This window comes from Urocampus carinirostris, chromosome 11 (assembly GCF_059441175.1).
Source record: "Urocampus carinirostris isolate Australia breed hairy pipefish chromosome 11, RoL_Ucar_1.0, whole genome shotgun sequence".
Lineage (NCBI taxonomy): Eukaryota > Metazoa > Chordata > Actinopteri > Syngnathiformes > Syngnathidae > Urocampus > Urocampus carinirostris.
Genome location: NC_142359.1, coordinates 4158464 through 4180025, shown reverse-complemented (window position 1 = coordinate 4180025; position 21562 = coordinate 4158464). Strand labels below are relative to the sequence as shown.

Sequence of the window (21562 nt, the reverse complement as noted above, 5' to 3'; positions counted from 1 at the left end):
CACTTTTCCCATTCTTTCGCTCTTGCTCACGCTTTTAGCTCACTCTCGCTCTCGCTTTTCACTCTCGCTCTCATTCTCACTTTTCACTCTCGCTTTTGCTTTTCGCTTTCTTTCTCTTTCTCACTCTCGCGTTTCACTCTCTCTTTCTCTCTCTTTCTCTCTCTCGCTTTTTGCTCTCTCTCTCACTTTCCCCTCTCTCTCTATCTCTTTCTCTCTGTCTCTCTTCCCTTTCTCTCTCGCTTTCACTTTTTCCATTCTCTCGCTCTTGCTCACGCTTTTAGCTCACTCTCGCTCTCGCTTTTCACTCTCGCTCTCATTCTCACTTTTCACTCTCGCTCTCGCTTTTCGCTTTCTTTCTCTTTCTCACTCTCGCGTTTCACTCTCTCTTTCTCTCTCGCTTTTTGCTCTCTCTCTCACTTTCCCCTCTCTCTTTATCTCTTTCTCTCTCTCTCTCTCTTCCCTTTCTCTCTCGCTTTCACTTTTCCCATTCTCTCGCTCTTGCTCACGCTTTTAGCTCACTCTCGCTCTCGCTTTTCACTCTCGCTCTCATTCTCACTTTTCACTCTCGCTTTTGCTTTTCGCTTTCTTTCTCTTTCTCACTCTCGCGTTTCACTCTCTCTTTCTCTCTCTTTCTCTCTCTCGCTTTTTGCTCTCTCTCTCACTTTCCCCTCTCTCTCTATCTCTTTCTCTCTGTCTCTCTTCCCTTTCTCTCTCGCTTTCACTTTTTCCATTCTCTCGCTCTTGCTCACGCTTTTAGCTCACTCTCGCTCTCGCTTTTCACTCTCGCTCTCATTCTCACTTTTCACTCTCGCTCTCGCTTTTCGCTTTCTTTCTCTTTCTCACTCTCGCGTTTCACTCTCTCTTTCTCTCTCGCTTTTTGCTCTCTCTCTCACTTTCCCCTCTCTCTTTATCTCTTTCTCTCTCTCTCTCTCTTCCCTTTCTCTCTCGCTTTCACTTTTCCCATTCTCTCGCTCTTGCTCACGCTTTTAGCTCACTCTCGCTCTCGCTTTTCACTCTCGCTCTCATTCTCACTTTTCACTCTCGCTCTCGCTTTTCGCTTTCTTTCTCTTTCTCACTCTCGCGTTTCACTCTCTCTCTCTCTCTTGTTCTCACTTTCCCCTTATCTCTTTATCCCTCTCTTTCTCGCTTTCCCCTTCTCTCTTTCCCTCTAATCTCCTAGTCCGGCCCCCGAGAGAATGTCTGTTCTAGCGCGTGGCCCCCGAGTTAAAATGAGTCTGACACCCCTGCCTCAGAGAGTGGAAAATACGGTACTTGATAAGTAATCATCGGTTTCCAATTTTCTCCAAATGTAATCGATTCATGCTGTTGCCAGTTCGGGGTCGCATATCGTGTAGAATGTGGATTTCAAGAGCCAAGGAATGGCAGGAATGCAAAGAGAGCGAAGGGGAGGAAGAATAACGTAGTCAAACCAAATGAAAAGAACGACATTTTTTATTCATATTTTCTTTCAAAACTAGAACGGCGTGCCGCCATAGCCTCTCTTTGAGAGCAGGATGTGATCAGACATCGATTGTTTATTTGAAAACCCGGTGAGGATAAAAAAGCCACACGTTAGCGGCCATTGCTGGAACATCGTGTCCCGTGTCCTGCTCACAACCACCAGAAGGGGGCAGGCTTTTCTTCTCCATGCCGTCTGAATTAAGAAGAAGCTCCTTCATCCCCGCCAAGCCGTTCCTGTCCATGAGAGAAAAACAACAATGTGTTAAAGCACAGGTGTCAAACAGGCGGCCCGCGGGCCAGATCAGGCCCGCTAAGGGATTGAATCCGGCCCGCAAGACAACACTCAGAGAAGCGCAAGAGAAAAACAAGCTGCAGGTTGAAATATGTCAACTTGAGGTTGCCAAAGAAAGGTGCCTCGAACAAAGACACTACTTGTATTTATTTCTCTCTCTCTCTTTCTCTTTCTTTTCCACCCCTTTTCTCACACTCTGTCTGTCTCTTTCACTCTCTGTCTCTCTTTTTCTCTTCCTTTGTTGCTCTTTGTCTCTTTCTCTCTCTGTGTATTTTACCTCTTTTGCTCTAACTTCCTTCTTTCCTTTTCTCTCTTTTCTCTTTCTCTCTTCATACCCTTTGCGCTTTCTTTTCTCTTTTCTCTCCTTCTGTCTTTCTTTTTCTCTTTGGCTTTATTTTTTCCTCTTCCTTTCTTTTCCCCCTCTCTCACGACTTTTTATCTTTTGTTTCTTACGCTCTCTCCCTCTCTCTCTTTCTTTTGTTGTCCTGCCCTCTCTCCCTCTTTTCTTTATCTCTATTTTTCTTTCTCTTTAATCTACTAGTCCGGCCCCCGAATGTTTGTTCTATCGTGTGGCCCCCCAGTTAAAATGAGTTTGACACCCCCGTGTTAAAGACATCTGCTGCTCGTTTTGGCTCGGATTGATGTAACCATTTCAAAGTCTCTGCTTTTCTTTGTGGAGTACGGTTGCCATGGCGTCCAATTGGCCCCGCCCATGTGGCGCCAGCTGCGGCTCGTTGACAGATTGGCTTTCTTTCTATCTTTGCTCAGTTCTCTCACTAACCCTGGTCAGTCCGTCAACGAACCTCTGAACCCGCAAGACGTGGGTTTTGACTTTTTCCATGCTTGTGTTTCCTGTCCGGTATCGTTCCCTTTTATTTTGTTTAATATCGATCTCCAGTTTCGTTCCCGGTTATTTTGTTCTGTTTGATATCGATCTCCAGTGTCTGGTAACGTTCCCGTCTAGTTTATCCTGTTTAATTTCGATCTCCAGTGTCTGGTATCGTTTCCGTCTATTTCGTCCCGCCTGTTATCGGACTCCAGTCTCCAGTGCCTGATACCGTCCTGTCGTTCCCGTCCAATGAAATGAAATGATCTGCATTCATTTAGCGCTTTTCAAGTCAATGAAGACTTCCCAAAGTGCTTTATAATGTGCTTCACATTTACCCATTCACACACACTCACACACCAATATGGCCGTGCAGCCATGCAAGGCGCCAACCTGCTTATTCAGTGTCTTACCCAAGGACACTTCGACATGTAACACGGAGGAGCCAGGATTCGAACTGCTATCTCTTGATCCCAAGACGAGCGCTCTACCTCCTGAGCTACTGCCGCCCCTTACTGTCCGGTTTCCTGCCTGTGTTTCATGTCCGGTATCGTTCCCGTCTATTTTTGTCCTGTTTGCTATCGATCTACAGTTTCGTTCCTGTCTAGTTTGTCCTGTTTAATTTCAATCTCCAGTGTCTGGTATCGTTTCCGTCTATCTCGTCCTGCTTGTTATCGAACTCCAGTCTCCTGTGCCTGATATCAACCCTGTCTGTCCTGTCCTGTCCGGTTTCGACCCCATCTGTCCGATATCTGCTCGTGCAATTGGTATCGATCTCGTTGGCCTCTGGCCTCCTGTCATTCCACACCAGACTGCCGCCTTCTGTCTTCCGCCCAACGATCGTCGAATCACTGGCGTTTGGGTTAACGTGCATGACCGCCCCATTTTCCGTAAAATAAAAGCTTGTGTAAAAAACGTCACGCATTTGGGTTCTCCTCCTGTTCCGGTTCATGACAATTAATAATTACAAATCTTCCTTGTTAGGCAATAATAAACCATACAAACACAACGCGGCACCTATTTACTCACACCAACACAGACTACGTAGAATACCGCGACATTATCAGCTATGTTGGTTTTTTTTGCTACAGGTGAACGAGACGACCGGACAAGAGCCGAAATGGGCGGGACGAGATTGGTCTTTAACTTTTTATAAATGTTCCCGTATAAAAATTGATATACAACGTACACAATGTCCGGTTCCCTGCCTGCGTTTCCTGTCCGGTATTGTTCCCGTCTCTTTTTGTCCTGTTTAATATCGATCTCCAGTTTCGTTCCCGTCTAGTTTGTCCTGTTTAATGTCGATATCCAGTTTTGATATCACAACGTACACAATGTCCGGTTCCCTGCCTGTGTTTCATGTCCGGTATTGTTCCCGTCTATTTTTGTCCTGTTTAATATCGATCCCCAGTTTCGTTCCCGTCTAGTTTGTCCTGTTTAATGTCGATATCCAGTTTTGTTATCATAATGTACACAATGTCTGGTTCCCTGCCTGTGTTTCCTGTCCAGTATTGTTCCCGTCTATTTTTGTCCTGTTTAATATCGATCTCCAGTTTCGTTCCCGTCTAGTTTGTCCTGTTTAATGTCGATATCCAGTTTTGTTATCACAATGTACACAATGTCCGGTTCCCTACCTGTGTTTCCTGTCCAGTATTGTTCCCGTCTATTTTTGTCCTGTTTAATATCGATCTCCAGTTTCGTTCCCGTCTAGTTTGTCCCGTTTAATGTCGATATTTAGTTTTGATATCACAACGTACACAATGTCCGGTTCCCTGCCTGCGTTTCCTGTCCGGTATTGTTCCCGTCTCTTTTTGTCTTGTTTAATATCGATCTCCAGTTTCGTTCCCGTCTAGTTTGTCCTGTTTAATGTCAATATCCAGTTTTGATATCACAACGTACACAATGTCCGGTTCCCTGCCTGTGTTTCCTGTCCAGTATTGTTCTCGTCTCTTTTTGTCCTGTTTAATATCGATCTCCAGTTTCAATCCCGTCTAGTTTGTCCTGTTTAATGTCGATATCCAGTTTTGATATCACAACGTACACAATGTCCGGTTCCCTGCCTGTGTTTCCTGCCCAGTATTGTTCCCGTCTATTTTTGTCCTGTTTAATATCGATCTCCAGTTTCGTTCCTGTCTAGTTTGTCCTGTTTAATGTCGATATCCAGTTTTGATATCACAACGTACACAATGTCCGGTTCCCTGCCTGTGTTTCCTGTCCAGTATTGTTCCCGTCTATTTTTGTCCTGTTTAATATCGATTCTCCAGTTTCGTTCCCGTCTAGTTTGTCCTGTTTAATGTCGATATCCAGTTTTGATATCACAACCTACACAATGTCCGGTTCCTTGCCTGTGTTTTCTGCCCAGTATTGTTCCCGTCTATTTTTGTCCTGTTTAATATCGATCCCCAGTTTCGTTCCCGTCTAGTTTGTCCTGTTTAATGTCGATATCCAGTTTTGATATCACAACGTACACAATGTCCGGTTCCCTGCCTGTGTTTCCTGTCCAGTATTGCTCCCGTCTATTTTTGTCCTGTTTAATATCGATCTCGAGTTTTGTTCCCGTCTAGTTTGTCCTGTTTAATGTCAATACCCAGTTTTGATATCACAACGTACACAATGTCCGGTTCCCTGCCTGTGTTTCCTGTCCAGTATTGTTCCCGTCTATTTTTGTCCTGTTTAATATCGATCTCGAGTTTCGTTCCTGTCTAGTTTGTCCTGTTTAATGTCGATATCCAGTTTTGATATCACAACGTACACAATGTCTGGTTCCCTGCCTGTGTTTCCTGTCCAGTATTGTTCCCGTCTATTTTTGTCCTGTTTAATATCGATCTCGAGTTTCGTTCCTGTCTAGTTTGTCCTGTTTAATGTCGATATCCAGTTTTGATATCACAACGTACACAATGTCTGGTTCCCTGCCTGTGTTTCCTGTCCAGTATTGTTCCCGTCTATTTTTGTCCTGTTTAATATCGATCTCCAGTTTCGTTCCCGTCTAGTTTGTCCTGTTTAATGTCGATATCCAGTTTTGTTATCACAATGTACACAATGTCCGGTTCCCTGCCTGTGTTTCCTGTCCAGTATTGTTCCCGTCTATTTTTGTCCTGTTTAATATCGATCTCCAGTTTCTTTCCCGTCTAGTTTGTCCTGTTTAATGTCGATGTCCAGTTTTGATATCACAACGTACACAATGTCCGGTTCCCTGCCTGTGTTTTCTGCCCAGTATTGTTCCCGTCTATTTTTGTCCTGTTTAATATCGATCTCCAGTTTCGTTCCCGTCTAGTTTGTCCTGTTTAATGTCGATATCCAGTTTTGATATCACAACGTACACAATGTCCGGTTTCCTGCCCAGTATTGTTCCCGTCTATTTTTGTCCTGTTTAATATCGATCTCCAGTTTCGTTCCCGTCTAGTTTGTCCCGTTTAATGTCGATATTTAGTTTTGATATCACAACGTACACAATGTCCAGTTCCCTGCCTGTGTTTCCTGTCCGGTATTGTTCCCGTCTATTTTTGTCCTGTTTAATATCGATCCCCAGTTTCGTTCCCGTCTAGTTTGTCCTGTTTAATGTCGATATCCAGTTTTTATATCAATCCTGTCTGTTTCGTCCTGTCCAGTAACGCTCCAGCTGTCCGAGATCTGCTCGGACTGCCTCCTTACGTCTTCCGCCCAACGATCGCCAAATCACTAGCGTTTGGGTCACGTGCATGACTGCCCCGTTTACCGTAAAATAAAAGCTTGTGTAAAAAACATCACGCATTTGGGTTCTCCTCCTGTTCCGGTTCTGCAAAGACACCCGGTTTCAATTTATTAAATTTTGTATTTTTTGCACTGCCTTAAACTGCACATCAGTGACTTTTATTTCGAGTAAAATAAAATCGGGATGGCCCTTACATGGATGGGTGTTCTCTGGTTGATTATTAATAGTCTACAGTAAAAGCTTCACCTGGTTTTGGTGACATCCAGTGAAGATATTTAAAATTGCAGCTCATTTTTCTCTTGTGCTTCTCTGAGCACAAGATGATATGGCCGGCCACATCGTGAGTTTCACACATGCTGGAAGACTTAAAAGGACACCTCCTCAATTCTTATAGATAATTTATCCTTCAACCATTTTGTTTTTGTCAAGTATAAAATCGCCGTGTAAAGATGTGTGATCCCAATCTATCTATCTATCTATCTATCTATGTCTTTCTCTCTCTCCCTCGCTATCTATCTATATCTATCTTTCTCTCTCTCCCTCGCTATCTATCTATCCATCTATCTTTCTGGATATCTCTCCCTCACACTCTATCTTTCTTTCTCTCTCTATCTATCTATCTATCTATCTATCTATCTATCTGTCAGTCTTTCTCTCTCTTCCTCGCTATCTATCTATCTATCTATCTATCTTTCTATATATCTCTCCTTCACATTTTATCTTTCTTTCTCTTCCTTGCTATCTATCTATTTATCTATCTATCTATCTATCTTTCTCTCTCTCCCTCGCTATCTTTCTATCTATCTGTCTGTCTTTCTCTGTCCCTCGCTATCTATCTATCTTTCTGTATATCTCTCCCTCACACTCTATCTTTCTTTCTCTCGATCTCTATCTATCTATCTATCTATCTATCTATCTATCTATCTATCTATCTATCTATCTATCTGTCAGTCTTTCTCTCTCTTCCTCGCTATCTATCTATCTATCTTTCTATATATCTCTCCTTCACATTTTATCTTTCTTTCTCTTCCTATCTATCTATCTATCTATCTATCTATCTATCTATCTATCTATCTATCTTTCTCTCTCTCCTTCGCTATCTTTCTATCTATCTGTCTGTCTTTCTCTGTCCCTCGCTATCTATCTATCTTTCTGTATATCTCTCCCTCACACTCTATCTTTCTTTCTCTCGATCTCTATCTATCTATCTATCTATCTATCTGTCAGTCTTTCTCTCTCTTCCTCTCTATCTGTCAGTCTTTCTCTCTCTTTCTATCTATCTATCTATCTATCTATCTAATAATATTTGGGGGAAATTTACGTTGGGACATTAAAATAAAATTCTGAATTTTGGGGAGCACACGAAAATAAATTGAATTAGGAATTTACTGTGGCGCTGTTTCTATTCTTGGTGGCAGGGTTCTACAGTTCACGGATGGATTTACACGCAAATAAGGTTTGGACGTTTTTATATCAACTGTTTTTCAAAAGCGATGACAGAATGTGTTGTTTGTGTTGTATAATTGTATTTATTTGAGTAGACTTTAGTGTATTCCTTAAATCAACGTTCATTTTCCGTTTGCATTTGCTACGTTAGCATTAGCTTTAGCGATGTTTTAAAAACTTGTTATTTTAATGTATGTTTTCATGTGAGCTCGTTATATTAGTTGTTTTTAGTTTTTAGTTAATCTTTAAACGAGGATGTTTTTAGTATCTTGGGGAAAAAACACTGGGATTATACACTCATGACACAAGTGTATTTAGTTTTTATTAGTATTTTCTTAAAATTGTTAAATAGTTGCGTTTATAAACGAGAGGAGAGGTTTTTTGGTCTTTTGTGGTTGTGGGATAGGCTTCTACAATACTAAACCTTTTTTGATTCAAAGAGAGAAAGCATATATTGTTTTTGTGTGCCTTGCTGTGAAGGAAATGAAATGTTTTTGAGATGAAGTGTTTGGGGAGTATGTTAGGAGTGATAAGATTGGATGGATTGAGAAATGAAATTGTGAGAGACAGAACTAGAGTAGTAGTGGAACTGTTAAGAGAGTACTCTGTTGGTTTGGACACATGGAGAGGATGGATGAGGAGAGAATGTTGAAGAGGATCTACAGAGCAGAAGTCAATGGAAGGAGACCAAGAGGAAGGCCGCCATTGACGTGGATGGATGGTGATATGAGTGCACTGCAGGAAAGAGGTCTTAATATAGTGGAAGCTAGAGCTCTTGTTGGTGATAGGAAAGAGTGGAGCGGTGTTGTAAAAGGATAGTGGGATGTTTGGACGGGTTCTAAGGGACGGGCTGGGCACCTCTATGATGCGGCAGGGGTAAACCAGCGAAAGCTTTCGGGCCCTGCTGTTGAACAGAAAAGTGTGTTGTCACCCTGACCCGAGTGACTCTTTCTTGTTTCCCATTTCATCTGGAGGGATGAAAGCATGACCAACTTGGGTCCCGAGGTGCTTAACTCGTTTGGGTATTCGGGTTGGCAATGGTCCCCCAAAAATTCTTGTGTGTTTTTTGCTATTTTCTTGTTGGCTGCTTTATACTTGGCTGCTACTCCAGGGCAGTTTCTTTTCTTCTTTAGATCTCGCCTCGCCTTCTTCCGGTGTTTTCCTACGATTTTTTTTTTGCTGCTTCAGTCATCGTTTGTGAGAACTTGATGGTCAGGGTTTTGCTATCTTTAAGGCGAGCAAAGGAGCAATAAAGGCTTGGAAGCTCTTGACCCCCTGTGGGTCTTTCAGTCGCTCAAGGTCAAACTTGATCCGTGGGTTTCGTGACTTCTTGACCTTCTGTAGACGAATGCAGAAGTTTATCAGGACCAGGTCATGATTGATTCCCTCATAGTTGTCACGGTTGCCCATTGCCCTCACTTGGGCCTGCCCGTTTGGCGCCAGCTGCTGCTCGTTGCCTGATTGGCTTCCCTCCTATTTAAACTCAGTGCTCTCATTCACTCCTTGTCAGTCCGTCAACGAACCTCTGCACTAGCAAGACTTGTATTTTGACTCTGTCCGGTATCCTGCTTGTGTATCCAGTATTGATCCCGCCTGTCTCCTCCTGTCTGGTATTTTGCTCCAGTATTCGGTATCGATCACGTCTGTCTCGTCCTGTCTGGTATCTTGTTCCAGTATCCGGTATTGATCCCCCCTGTCTCATCCTGTCCGGTATCTTGCCCCAGTCTCCAGCATTGATCCCGCCTGTCTCGTCCTGTCCAGTATCTTGCTCTAGTCTCCAGTATCCGGTATTGATCCCGCCTGTCTCGTCCTGTCTGCTATCTTGCTCCAGTCTCAAGTATTTGGTATCGATCCCGCCTGTCCCGTTCTGTCCGGTATCTTGCCCCAGTATCCGGTATCGATCCTATCTGTCTCCTCCTGTCCGGTATCTTGCTCTAGTATCCGGTATCGATCCCGTCTGTCCCGTCCTGTCCGGTTTCTTGCTCGGGTATCCGGTATCGATTTGTTCTGTCCTGAACTGTCCGTTATATTGCTCGTGTATCCGGTATCGATCCCGTCTGTCCCATCCTGTCCGGTATCTTTCTCCAGTATCCGGTATCGATCCTGTCTGTCCCGCCCTGTTTCGATCTCTTCTGCCCAGCGATCGCCAAATCGCTGGCGTTTGTGTTCCCGCGCATGACTGCCCCGTTCCCATAAAATAAAACTCGTGTGAAAACGTTACGCGTCCTGGTCCACCGTCTGTTCGGGTACTGACAATCGTCTCCTGGATATACGCGTGTAGTTGCTGTCTTGTTTCACCTTATAGAACGTTGTTGAATTATGCTATCAACAAATACCCCACTTAACATTTCTCTCTCTCCTGCAGTTACTTAAGATCGCTGAGGCTCATTTTGACTGCCATTTTTGTCATAAATAATGGTTTTATATCGAGAATTTCGGAGGAGTTCTTAAACACGTCACAAAATACTGCAAACAAGAAGATGTATTTACCCTTAGCTATGGGACAGCCTATCGCTCACTGAATTAAATTGCTTTGAGTGCTTGGCCGGCGTTTTCAGGTGGTTACTGTTTATTTTGTGGGTTTTTTAGCAGAAAGTGAACATAGTGTTTAATGAGCTTCCATATAAGGGATTCCTTACAGCCAAAATGGGTTCTGTTGGTGTAACTGCGTGAGTGTAAACTATAAGTAAAATATTTCCCTATTCATTTTGAAGCAAACAAATTGTACACTGTGTGGCTTTTACTTCACATACACTAAGTTTGGAACGTCTCAGAAAATATTACTATGGCCCTTGTTTTATATCCATGACAGACTTGCTCATGAAAACAGCTTTACAGTGGAACCTCGGTTTTCAAACGCCTCTCAGTTCGGACAAATCGGAGTCGGACCAAAAATTTATAGACATTCTTGCTTCGCTGTTCGGTCAAAAAATTGGAGTTCGAACGCCGGTAATGCGTGAGTGCCTACGCTAGGGTGCGATGCTGAGAGGCGTACGGGTGTAGATGGCTCTTTTCCTGACCAACTGTTCTCGCGTGCGGACGTGCTTCCTTTTGCTTTGGCTTTTAATATAGGTGTACCAAGTGTTTTAGCCCCTAATTATGCCTCCGAAGAAAGTCAGTGCAAGCAGCAAAGTTGCTACAGGTGAAAAAAGAAAAGTAGTGCGTACAACTATTGCATTTAAGAAAGAAATAATAGCAAAATATGAAGGAGGTGTGCTAGTGTCTGATCTTGCTAGGGAATACCCAACTGTCCACCTGCGCCTTCTGCTGACCACCACAAAGGTAAGAAATCCTATTCATAATTCTTTTCTTCATCCTTTTTTTTATTTTTACACGTTCATGTTAGCGTAATCTTTCGTACGGAAGATTACGCTAACATGAACGTGCAAATACTTGTTGTGGAGACCCGGGTGCTAAATGACTTGTAAACGACCTGATTTTTTATTTTTACATGTTCATGTTAGCGTAATCTTTCTTTCGGAAGATTACGATAACGCGGACGTACGATTAGCCTGAGTTAGCTTTATGTTTAAGTTGAACATTCAAGGTAAACATTCAGGGTGTTGGAACGCAGCCCAACTTTTAGGGTGTTAGAACGGAGCCCCCTTTCCAATGAACGGCTCACCACTTGTTGTGGAGACCCAGGTGCTAAATGACTTGTAAACGACCTGATTTTTTTATTTTTACACGTTCATGTTAGCGTAATCTTTCGTACGGAATATTACGCAGACGTACGATTAGCCTGGGTTAGCTTTATGTTTACGTTAAACATTCATGGTAAACATTCAGGGTGTTGGAACGGATTAAAACGATTTACATTATTTTTAATGGGAAAAATGATTTCGGTGATCGAACAAATCGGTTTTCGAACAGGGTTCTGGACCGGATTATGGTCGAGAACCGAGGTTCCACTGTATCTGGTTAGCAAATCAGACTTTCCCAACCCCTGCAATTCAATTAAGGTTCTGTTCTATACAGGCTAACCTTCGAACAGATATCATTTGCAGTATGTGGCGTGTATAGGTATTTTTTGGCTTACGGTGGTGTACTGCATGATGACATCCGGTTCAATATTGAAGAGCAGGTCATCGTTGTCCCTCCTGACTTCAAGCAAGAGCGCTGTCTCCTCCTTCAGCGCCTTCTGCAGCTGTGCCGTGTTCATCACAGGACGACCGTTGAGCTTGACAATGATGTCGCCGTCTTTGATGCCGCTTCTAGAGTCACAAGACAAGTCGATTACCGTATTTTCCGCACTATAAGGCGCACCTAAAAGTCTTCATTTTTTTCAAAAGCTGACCATGCGCCTTATAATACAGTGCGCCTTATATATGGCTCAATATTAAATCGCAAGGTCTCGCAACTTACGCAACAGCCGCCGACTCGATTTTACCCCGAACGTGGAGTAGTCCGCGGTGTATGCTGGGATTTATATACCGGCGTTTCATTGGCTAACCAATGTGTCAATCATCATTTGAATCGATCGCTATTGGTTTAAGTTATTCGGAGCCTCGGATTGGCTAGAGGGTCAAAACAAACCCTGCAATTGGCCGAAAAAGATGTGTCAATCATCCGTTACATCGATCGCTATTGGCTGAAGTTATTCGGAGCCTCGGATACGCTAGAGGGCCAAAACAAACCCTGCAATTGGCCGAAAAAGATGACTGAATAGCAAGCTTGCTAAAGTACGCCATAAAGAAACATGTTTCATTAGTCTGTATTTGTAAATATTTTACTCTCCTGGATTTACTACACTCACAGTTGTAAGAAGACCAGGGTTGCGTATCATTATTGAACGTGAGAACTTAGGTGAGTTATGCGGCTTTATATTTTCCCGGTATCTTGTTTTAGAACGATCTTGATGTTGCTGTGATGAATAAAAACAGACAAGAATATTAAATTTAAACCTTAAATCACTTATACAGTATTTATTATTTTGCTGTAAATAAAAATATCTAGTTAAATGATACAACTTAGAACTTAACTTAAACAACTTAACATTAAAATAACATTCAAATTCCTTTGCTCCTATGTCACTGTATATATTTAAAAAAAAAACTTAAATATTCCAAAAGATTTTGCTCTCCTTAATATATCTCCTGTCGAAAGTAGAAATATGAAAATGCTACACAAATTATTTTGTAAAAACGTCACAACATTCTAAGAACAGGGAGCCTGATGTGCTTACCTTTGGCGCAGACGGAGTAGGGCGAGAGATGGGAGGGAGTGCTTGCACTTCTTGCATAGCCGACATTTCTTGTGTAAGTATTGTGTAAATTATAACTATAACCTTATCCTCCTTGTTTTATAACCTTATCTTCTCTGTTCCTTTATCTTCTTGTTTTTTTTACCTCACTGTGAATGTGTGAAACTGGAGTGTCATGCCCAATTTCGTTGTCACAATATGTTAACCCATTTTGTAACAATGACAATAAAGGTAGCGTATTTTCCGCACTATAAGGGCACCTAAAATCCTTTATTTTTTTTCAAAAGCTGACCATGCGCCTTATAATACAGTGCGCCTTATACATGGATCAATATTAAGTCGCAAAGTCTTGCAACTAAGGCAAGCAGCCGCCGACTCGATTTTCCCCCGAAGGCGAAGTAGTTCGCGTTGTATGCTGGGATTTATATATCAGCGTTTCATTTCCTAACCAATGTGTCAATCATCATTTGAATCAGTCACTATTGGCTAAAGTTATTCGGAGGTATAGGGGGCGGATCCTTTTGATCATTTACAGGCTCGCATAGGCTAAAGGGGCGAAACAAAGCCTGGAATTGGCCGAAAAAGATGAATGCGAATCACACGTTGGGTTGCACTACGGCATAGAGAAAACATTTTTTACTATTCTGTATTTGTAAATATTTTACTCTCGTGGACTTACTACACTCACGGTTGTAAGAAGACCATGGTTACGTATCATTATTGAAAGTGATGGCTGCAAGAGAACTTAGGTGAGCTATGCGGCTTTATATTTTCCCGGTATCTTGTTTGAAAACGATCTTGATGTTTCTGTGATGAGTCTATTTTTAAACAAAATTCAATTCAAAGTGTTTGTCATATGCACAGTAAGGAACCCCGTTTCCCTGCACAATCAAATTCTTACTTTGCTGTCCACACACTTGCCAGCAAAAAATAAAATGGAAACTAAAGAAATGTTTGGCATTTCTTGAATCCCAAGACTTTAACCTTCCGAATGATATTTGGAACAATGCATTTGAGTGATTGGTGACATCGTACAGACACTGTTTCCGTACATGACACGTATTTGCTACTTTGCAAGCTTTCGGGATGTTAAGGGGGTAATAAGTTTGACTGAACTATCTGACTGTTTTGTCGACGTTCCCATCGTAGCGCCTTATAATCCGGTGCGCCTTATGTATGGAAAATATAGGACCAAAAACTATTTTTTGGGGGTGCGCCCTATAACCCAGTGCGCCTTATAGTGCGGAAAATACGGTATATTCTATTCTATTCTAAAGCCAATGATCCTCCATTCAATCCCAATGACCCCACCATCCACTCTTACTTCTGCGCCGGGGAATGAGGAACCACTTCATGAACGTAAATGCCACCCCCAGGAACATCAGGGAAGTCAGGCCTCTGTTGTCGTAATTCCTCAACGAGCCTGCATCAGAGAAGCGCGTTTGGGACAGAATTCATTTCAAAAGGCGGCGGTAAAAGTGTGCCGGGACTCACGCCGGCGTGATGGTCAGCATCCTGATTCCGATAAAACGCTTCTTTACCGGCCGAAGGGCAGAAGGAGACGGACCGGGCGGCAGAGGCACGTTGGACCTCTCAGCTTTGCCGTATTTGTCCAGGGAGTCGTTGAGGAAGCGAGTGATCCTATCGGAGGGAATGGCGAAGGAGATTCCCGCAGCCACCTTCAGGGTGTTGATGCCGATCACCTCGCCATCCTCAAAAGATGAAACACTCAGCTCTTTTGTGTATGCAGTAGAAACAGTGCCTTGCAGGAGTATTGCCCCCCTCTTTCGACATGTTGCCAAATTTCCAGCTTTAATTGTATAGATATAAAAACTAAATCAACAACATGTGAGACACAATTGTGAAAAGCAACCAAATATACCGTAAATTCCGGACTATAAGCCGCTACTTTTCCCCCAAACTTTCAACCCTGCGGCTTATTCAGCCAATTTATGTCATTTTTCTAACAGCCGCCAGCGGTGCTCGAGTACAAAGGGTAAGATTTAGACCAGTGGAATATATGCGCCGAGGAAGGTGGTGAGGGACAAACAGAGTTGGTGGATACAACCGGAATGTTTGATGTTTGATCTTACATTACACATAGTCCAGTGTTTTTCCCGAATTGCTCAGTCCACATATTGAATGGATTTGGGAGTACAGTCCATAAACATGCCCGATTAAAGTCGCCGTCGACAATAAAGCTCCGTTGGGGTGTGCAAGCTGCTGTTTATTGATAGCAGCGGGCAGGAGATTTAGCGCTAGGCTAACGATTTAGATTTAAGTTCGAAGCCTGAAATAAGGCAAAATTACCCCAAAAAATGGGTAGTCAATACTTTCGTTAGGCACTGTAAGTCAAAGAAAGGCTTACCAGATTGACGAGTGGCCCTCCTGAATTGCCATACTGTTAAAGACCAAAAAGAAAGGTGAAGCGTTCACTCGATGTGCTCAAATTCAAACCAATCTCACGTTGATGATGGCGTCAGTCTGGACGTAGTCCATGTCGGAGTCCCTGAGGCCGAGCTCCTTCCCGTCCCTCTGTGTGCTGCTGACAATGCCGGTGGTGACCGTGTTCTGGAGGGCAAAGGGACTTCCGATGGCCACAACAAACTCGCCGGGCCTCAAGTCCGCACTGTGACCCAGAAGAAGGACGGGGAGCTCGCTCTGTCATAAAAATTTGCAAGCTCAGCGTGAACATAAGGAATGAATTATTATCGAGGTGGTTCTCGGGTACAGTGCCTGGCAAAAGTATTAAACCAATGTTCACCCTCCAACGGGACAACGACCCTAAACTTAAAAGCAAAATTTACAATTGAATTTTTAAAAATAAACAATATAACCATGTCAGAATGGCCACAACTAAGTTCAGACCTCAATCCTGTAGAGCATTTTTTGGAGAGATAAAAACAAAATGCTGTGCTCAACCGATCACCCTTAAACCTGAGGGAAGTGAAAGTTTTTTTTTAAGGTAGAAGGGGAAAATATTTCAGGGACATACCCCAAAAGACTTGTATCTGTGATTTCAGCAAAAGGAGGTTGTACAAAAATATAAACTACAAGGGGGCTAATATTTTTGCAACATCTACTTTTCAACTGTTCATTTGTTAGCACAGTATAAAATCTTGGTTACATTTTGTTTTTTTTCATGATTGTGTCTCACATTGTTCATTCTTAGAACGGATTTGAAGTTTTTCCATCTATAAGTTCGAAACTTTGAATCCTGAAATATCCATTATCTGCACTGCTTATCATCAGTAGGGTCGCTGGGGTGCTGGAGCCCATCCCAGCTGTCTTCGGGCAGTGGGCAGGGGACACCCTGAACTGGTTACCAGCCAGTCGCAGGGGACACAGAGACAGACAACTCACTAGGGACAATTTGAACTGGCCAATTAACCTGACATGCAAGTCTTTGGAATGTGGGAGGAAACCGGAGTTCCCGAAGGAAACCCACGCAAGCAGGGGGAGAACATGCAAACTCCACACCGGAAGGTTCGAACTCATGACCTCAGACCTGTGCCGCGGACGTGCTAAGCACTCAAGCGTCGTGCTGCCGATCCTGAAATATCTATCTATCTATCTACCTTGGTCATATCCCTCAAGAGGGGTGACCGACAGCAAGACAAACGCATACAATAACAAAGAAAATAAAAGGAAAAAAAATAGCAAAAAAACCCACACAAAATTTTTTGGACCATGGCCAACCCAATTGCCCAAACACCCAAACAAGTAAGGCACCTCGGCACCCAAGTCGGTTATGCTTTCGTCCCTCCAGATGAAACGGGACACTAGAAAGCGACCATGTCACTCGGGTTAGGGTGACACAACACACTCTTCTGTTCAACAGCAGGGCCCGACAGCTTTCACTGGTTTACCCCTGCCGCATCATACAGTTGCCCTGCCCATCCCTTAGAACACGCTCAAACATCCCACTATTCTGAATCATAATATGTCAAAAAGTTCTTTGGGGGCCATTACTGTTACGAGGCACTGTATGACCCTGGACCTTCCCGAATACCACTCAGCTCTACACAAATCAACCTGAGGGTGAATTTTGATGGTGGCGATGTCTGACTTCTTGTCGATGTCTCTGATGCTGGCTTCGTAAACGTCCCCGTTTTGCATCTGGACCTGAAAGCCATCACAAAGTTAGTAGGTCTTGGTGACTTCAACCTGTACGTTTTTGCCGTACAAAGTACGTTTATGATGCATTTTAAGACGTGTACGACGTACAAGAAAATCTGTACGGAAAAACGCAAATTTGTCAATGATGGGTACCAAAAACGTCACCAAACAGCAAATCAATCAAGTCAAACGAGTTCGCCGCGGTAGCCTCTATCTCGGTATCGTTTTTTTCCTTGCAAAGGAAACAAGCGAATTGATGCTACTGTGCGTCTGCCGCCTGGGGATTTCCCATCATGCATCATTCTGATCCCACGTGGACAAAGCGGAAGCAGAGCAGTAGGCCTACATTACAACATAGTTTTGAATTTTATTTTTCAATCATTAAGTCGCAATGGCTGAACCTGAATTAAATTGCCGTAAAGTCATTCTGATCTGAAAACAACAGGCGGGGTGATTGAGTGAATCTGAAATACATGTGGTAGTTGTGTAGTGAAAGGAAGTCCGCCTCTTTTTAGAGAACCGGCTTTTTCAGCTCAACTCATTGAAGAGAGCCGGCTCTCCAACGGCTCACTTTCTTTGATGCATTACATTGCGAATTATGATGTCGTTTAAAGAAATTAAGAAAAAAGGAAGTATAAAAGGAGAAAATGAAAAAAGATGGGTTTGTGGTTATACCTTGAATCACTAGATTACCAACAATATTTTAATGCAGAAAATGAATTCATAATTTGAATAAGAAAATGTATTATTCTACTTAATTCTATTTGCATGTATTTTTTCCTTCTACAGTTTCCCTTCTTCCAGGAATACAGCATGGCTTCTGCCGACCGGTAAGAAATCCTATTCATAATTATTTTCTTTATCCTTTAACCGCTCACCACTTGTTGTGGAGACCCGGGTGCTCAATGACGTGTAAATGACCTGATTTTTTTATTTTTACACGTTCATGTTAGCGTCATCTTTCGTACGGAAGATTACGCTAACGCGAACGAACGATTAGCCTGGGTTAGCTCTACGTTAAATATTCAAGATAAACATTCAGGGTGTTGGAACGGATTAAAACAATTTTACATTACTTTTAATGGGAAAAAACGGCTTCGGTGATCGTACTAATCGGTTTTCGTACAAAGAAATGGAACGGATTATGGTCGAGAACCGAGGTTCCACTGTATTTGATCTTACCTTAAGGTTTTGGCGAGCCGACACGGGCGAGTTGCTGGAGACCACGTGAGCGTTGGTCACAATCAGCCCGTTCTGGGAAATAACAAAGCCCGAACCACTCGACAGAGGGATGTTGCGGCCAAAGAGGGGGTGCCTCGGGTAAGAGCACCCGCATCAACACACATATAACAACACGCGAGGACACAGCAACCACTAGTGGTACCTCTTCATACGAGCTTAATTCGTTAACTCGTAGCTCCAATATCTCATTCAACGAGCACATTTTCCCGATACGAAATACCGTATTTTCCGGACTGCAAGTCGCAATTTTATTCATACTTTTCTACTGAAACTTATAAGTGAAATTACCATGGTCACATATTGCTGTGCCAACCGGCAAGGTTCTAAGCCCGATTTGGAATTTTATCGTATCCGTTTTTATTTGTGACACCCTTCATCACAAGAAGTCTCAAATGGCTGCACAGACCACAGATCATTGCAAACTACAGACTATTATGACACAATCCCCTGATCTAAAACCTACATGAGGGAAAGGAAAAACTCAAAAACCTCAGGATGAGTCAAGTCAAGACATGTTTATTTGTGACACCCTTCATCACAAGAAGTCTCAACTGGCTGCACAGACCACAGATTATTGCAAACTACAGACTATTATGACACAATCCCCTGATCTGAAACCTACCTGAGGTAAAGGAAAAACTCAAAAACCTCAGGATGACTCAAGTCAAGACATGTTTATTTGTGACACCCTTAATTACAAGGAATCTCAAAGGGCTGGACAGCCCACAGATTATTGCAAACTACAGACTATTATTATACCATCCCCTGATCTGAAAGCTACATGAGGGCAAGGAAAAATTCAAAAACCTAAGGATAAGTCAAGTCGGGTCTAGACATGTTTATTTGTATAGCTCTTAATCCCAAGTTTTATTTATACTTTGCCCTGTGCGGCGACTTAAACTACTGAGACTTATATTTGAATTTATTAACAGATTAATATATCATTGAATTTGATTTTTTTTATTGCCGGTACCTTGTGGCAACAAGCATCCTAGCAGACAGCATTTTAATGAGCATTTAAGTTTAAACAAATACCAAAAACCATGACTTTTTACCATGGTCACATATTGCCGTGCCTACCTGCAATGTTCTAAGCCCGATGTGGAATTTTATCGTATTAGTTTTTGGTGCTGGTTTTTATCAAATACATTTCTCTCCAAAAATGTGACTTATTCATACTCTATGTTAGACTTATATATGTTCTTAATGATGCATTTTTCAGAAGGACTTATAGTACATATAATACGGTAATTCAAAGTTAATTGGTCCGCTCCTGTCCTCTCAAACACATCCACGTGAACCCTAAAGAGCGATAAAGCACATCCAGGATATGGTAGGGTTACTTTAACTGGATTACTTTCAATGACTTTTGGATTACTCCAATACCAAATATGCTAATAAAAGACAAAAGAAACTAAATCTGAATAAAATGACTCAATTATAAATAAAAATATAAATACACCACTTAGAATTTGTCTCCCTCCCGCTGTTACCTAAAAGGGTTGAGACTAAAATAATGGCTTTAAAACAAGGTGCAAGCAAAGTTATTTTGTAAAAATGTCACAAAATACTGCAAATGAGGATACCAACTATTTACCTATAGTGCAGATGCACCCTTGGCAAAGGAGAAAGCGCGCGCCCTGTCTATATGCTCTAATGCTTTGCTAGGGCTTCTGGGTAAAACGTTTTTTTTTAACATAGATTGTTTTGAGCTTCCATATTAAGGATTCATTAGCGTTTTACACCCAAAACAGGGTCAATGGGTGGGAATCCTTGACTGGAAACTAGTAAAAATTCTGTCCTATAAATATTAGACCAAACCCTGGTCGCATATTAGCAGGGTTGGGTAGGGTTACTTTAACGAGATTACTTTCAATGACTTTTGGATTACTCCAATAGCAAATATGCTAATAAAAGACAAAAGAAACTAAATAGGAATAAAATGACTCCATTTTGTGCAGGCTTGGGGAGTAACGGAAGACATGGAACGGCAACCGGAGATCAAAGAGATCAAAGCCAGGAGAGAAAGCTTACCACGTCTTGTGAGTCATCATTTTATTCATATTTAGTTTATTTTGTCTTTTATTAGTATATTTGGTACTGGAGTAATCCAAAAGTAATTGAGAGTAATCAAGTTAAAGTAACCCTACCCAACCCTGAGCACATCTTCCAGATCACTTAATACACATTCAAATAGTAATAGTAGTAGGGACAATTTGGACCGGCCAATTAACCTAACATGCATGTTTTTGGAATGCGGGAGGAAACCGGAGTGCATGGGGAGAACATGCAAACTCCACACAGGAGATTCGATCTCATGCCCTCAGAACTGTGCCGCACACGCTCTAACCAATGCCTTGCCGTGCTGTCTTTAAATAAACATACCCAGAAAAACTTTTATATTTTGGCCTGTGGTAGTTTGCGTGCACAAACCGGACGAGGCGATGCTAGCGTTAAATAGTCACAAGCGGTCTCTAGTGGTCGCCTCTTGGACTACTCGTAAACTGAATTTTTAGAGGTGCTCGTATGAAGAGGTACCGCGGTACTCCGTGTACCTGAGGAACAGTTCTATGTGGACCACCGCCGGGGCGATCTTCTCCACGACGTCGGCGATGAAGTTGAATTTGTATCGAGGGCTGTCGGAGTTTGCTGCATGGAGAGTAAAGAGAGTCGCAGTTTGAATCATAAACGTGTGCAGTTTTACTCGGCACCATCCCCACGTGGCCAACGTTCCCTGTCATTTTCCTTACGGGTCTGAGCGTTCACACAAAGTCGGTGAGCAACGCTTGAAACAACAGTGAGCAACGGCAATCCCAAGTGTGGCAAATAAATCATTATCAGACATGCCCAAAATTGACACAACGTTACGTTTTGCGGAGTTTCCGGCCATGCAAAATTATTTTTCTCTTTTGAATGAATTGACTCATGTACTATTGCAAAGGTTCTACGGCTTACAAACGTCGTTTGTTCTTACAATTCTTTCACAAGATATCCATTTCTTTTTATTTCCTGATATATTTTGTCGCATAATATTAACATTTTTGGGGGCTTATTGAGTCGGTTGTACAATACAGAACTGTACTTAATCACATTTTTGAGTGGAAGTACAATGTTGGCAACAAGATTCACTCGATATAATTGGAAATTATTTGAATGCAACACAAACTTTTTCTTCCTTTTCCCTGTTTTTTTCTAGTTTTTTTTTGTATTCCTTTAAAAAAAATCTCATTGTGTTTATTTTTTCCGAGCTGTTACTTTTTTCTTTTTGTTCTCTATTTACTT

General features: G+C 42.3%; 1 protein-coding gene and 1 long non-coding RNA gene across 2 annotated transcripts in view; one reads left to right on the top strand and one right to left on the bottom strand.

Moving 5' to 3' along the window:
* Positions 1-1453: 1453 nt before the first annotated feature.
* Positions 1454-21562, bottom strand: part of htra3b (HtrA serine peptidase 3b) — a 24357-nt gene continuing 4248 nt past the window's right edge. The window contains exons 2-10 of the mRNA XM_088346943.1: positions 20836-20929; positions 18221-18353; positions 16955-17044; positions 15386-15580; positions 15288-15320; positions 14414-14631; positions 14244-14342; positions 11756-11930; positions 1454-1695 (exon numbers count right to left, since the gene is read on the bottom strand). Coding sequence (XP_088203069.1) covers positions 1660-1695; positions 11756-11930; positions 14244-14342; positions 14414-14631; positions 15288-15320; positions 15386-15580; positions 16955-17044; positions 18221-18353; positions 20836-20929 — 1073 coding nt within the window. The 3' untranslated portion in view covers positions 1454-1659. The remainder of the gene's footprint in view (positions 1696-11755; positions 11931-14243; positions 14343-14413; positions 14632-15287; positions 15321-15385; positions 15581-16954; positions 17045-18220; positions 18354-20835; positions 20930-21562) is intronic.
* Positions 7679-21562, top strand: part of LOC148356235 (uncharacterized) — a 27762-nt gene continuing 13878 nt past the window's right edge. Inside the window, exon 1 of the long non-coding RNA XR_015851974.1 lies at positions 7679-7726. This is a non-coding gene — a long non-coding RNA (uncharacterized LOC148356235). The remainder of the gene's footprint in view (positions 7727-21562) is intronic.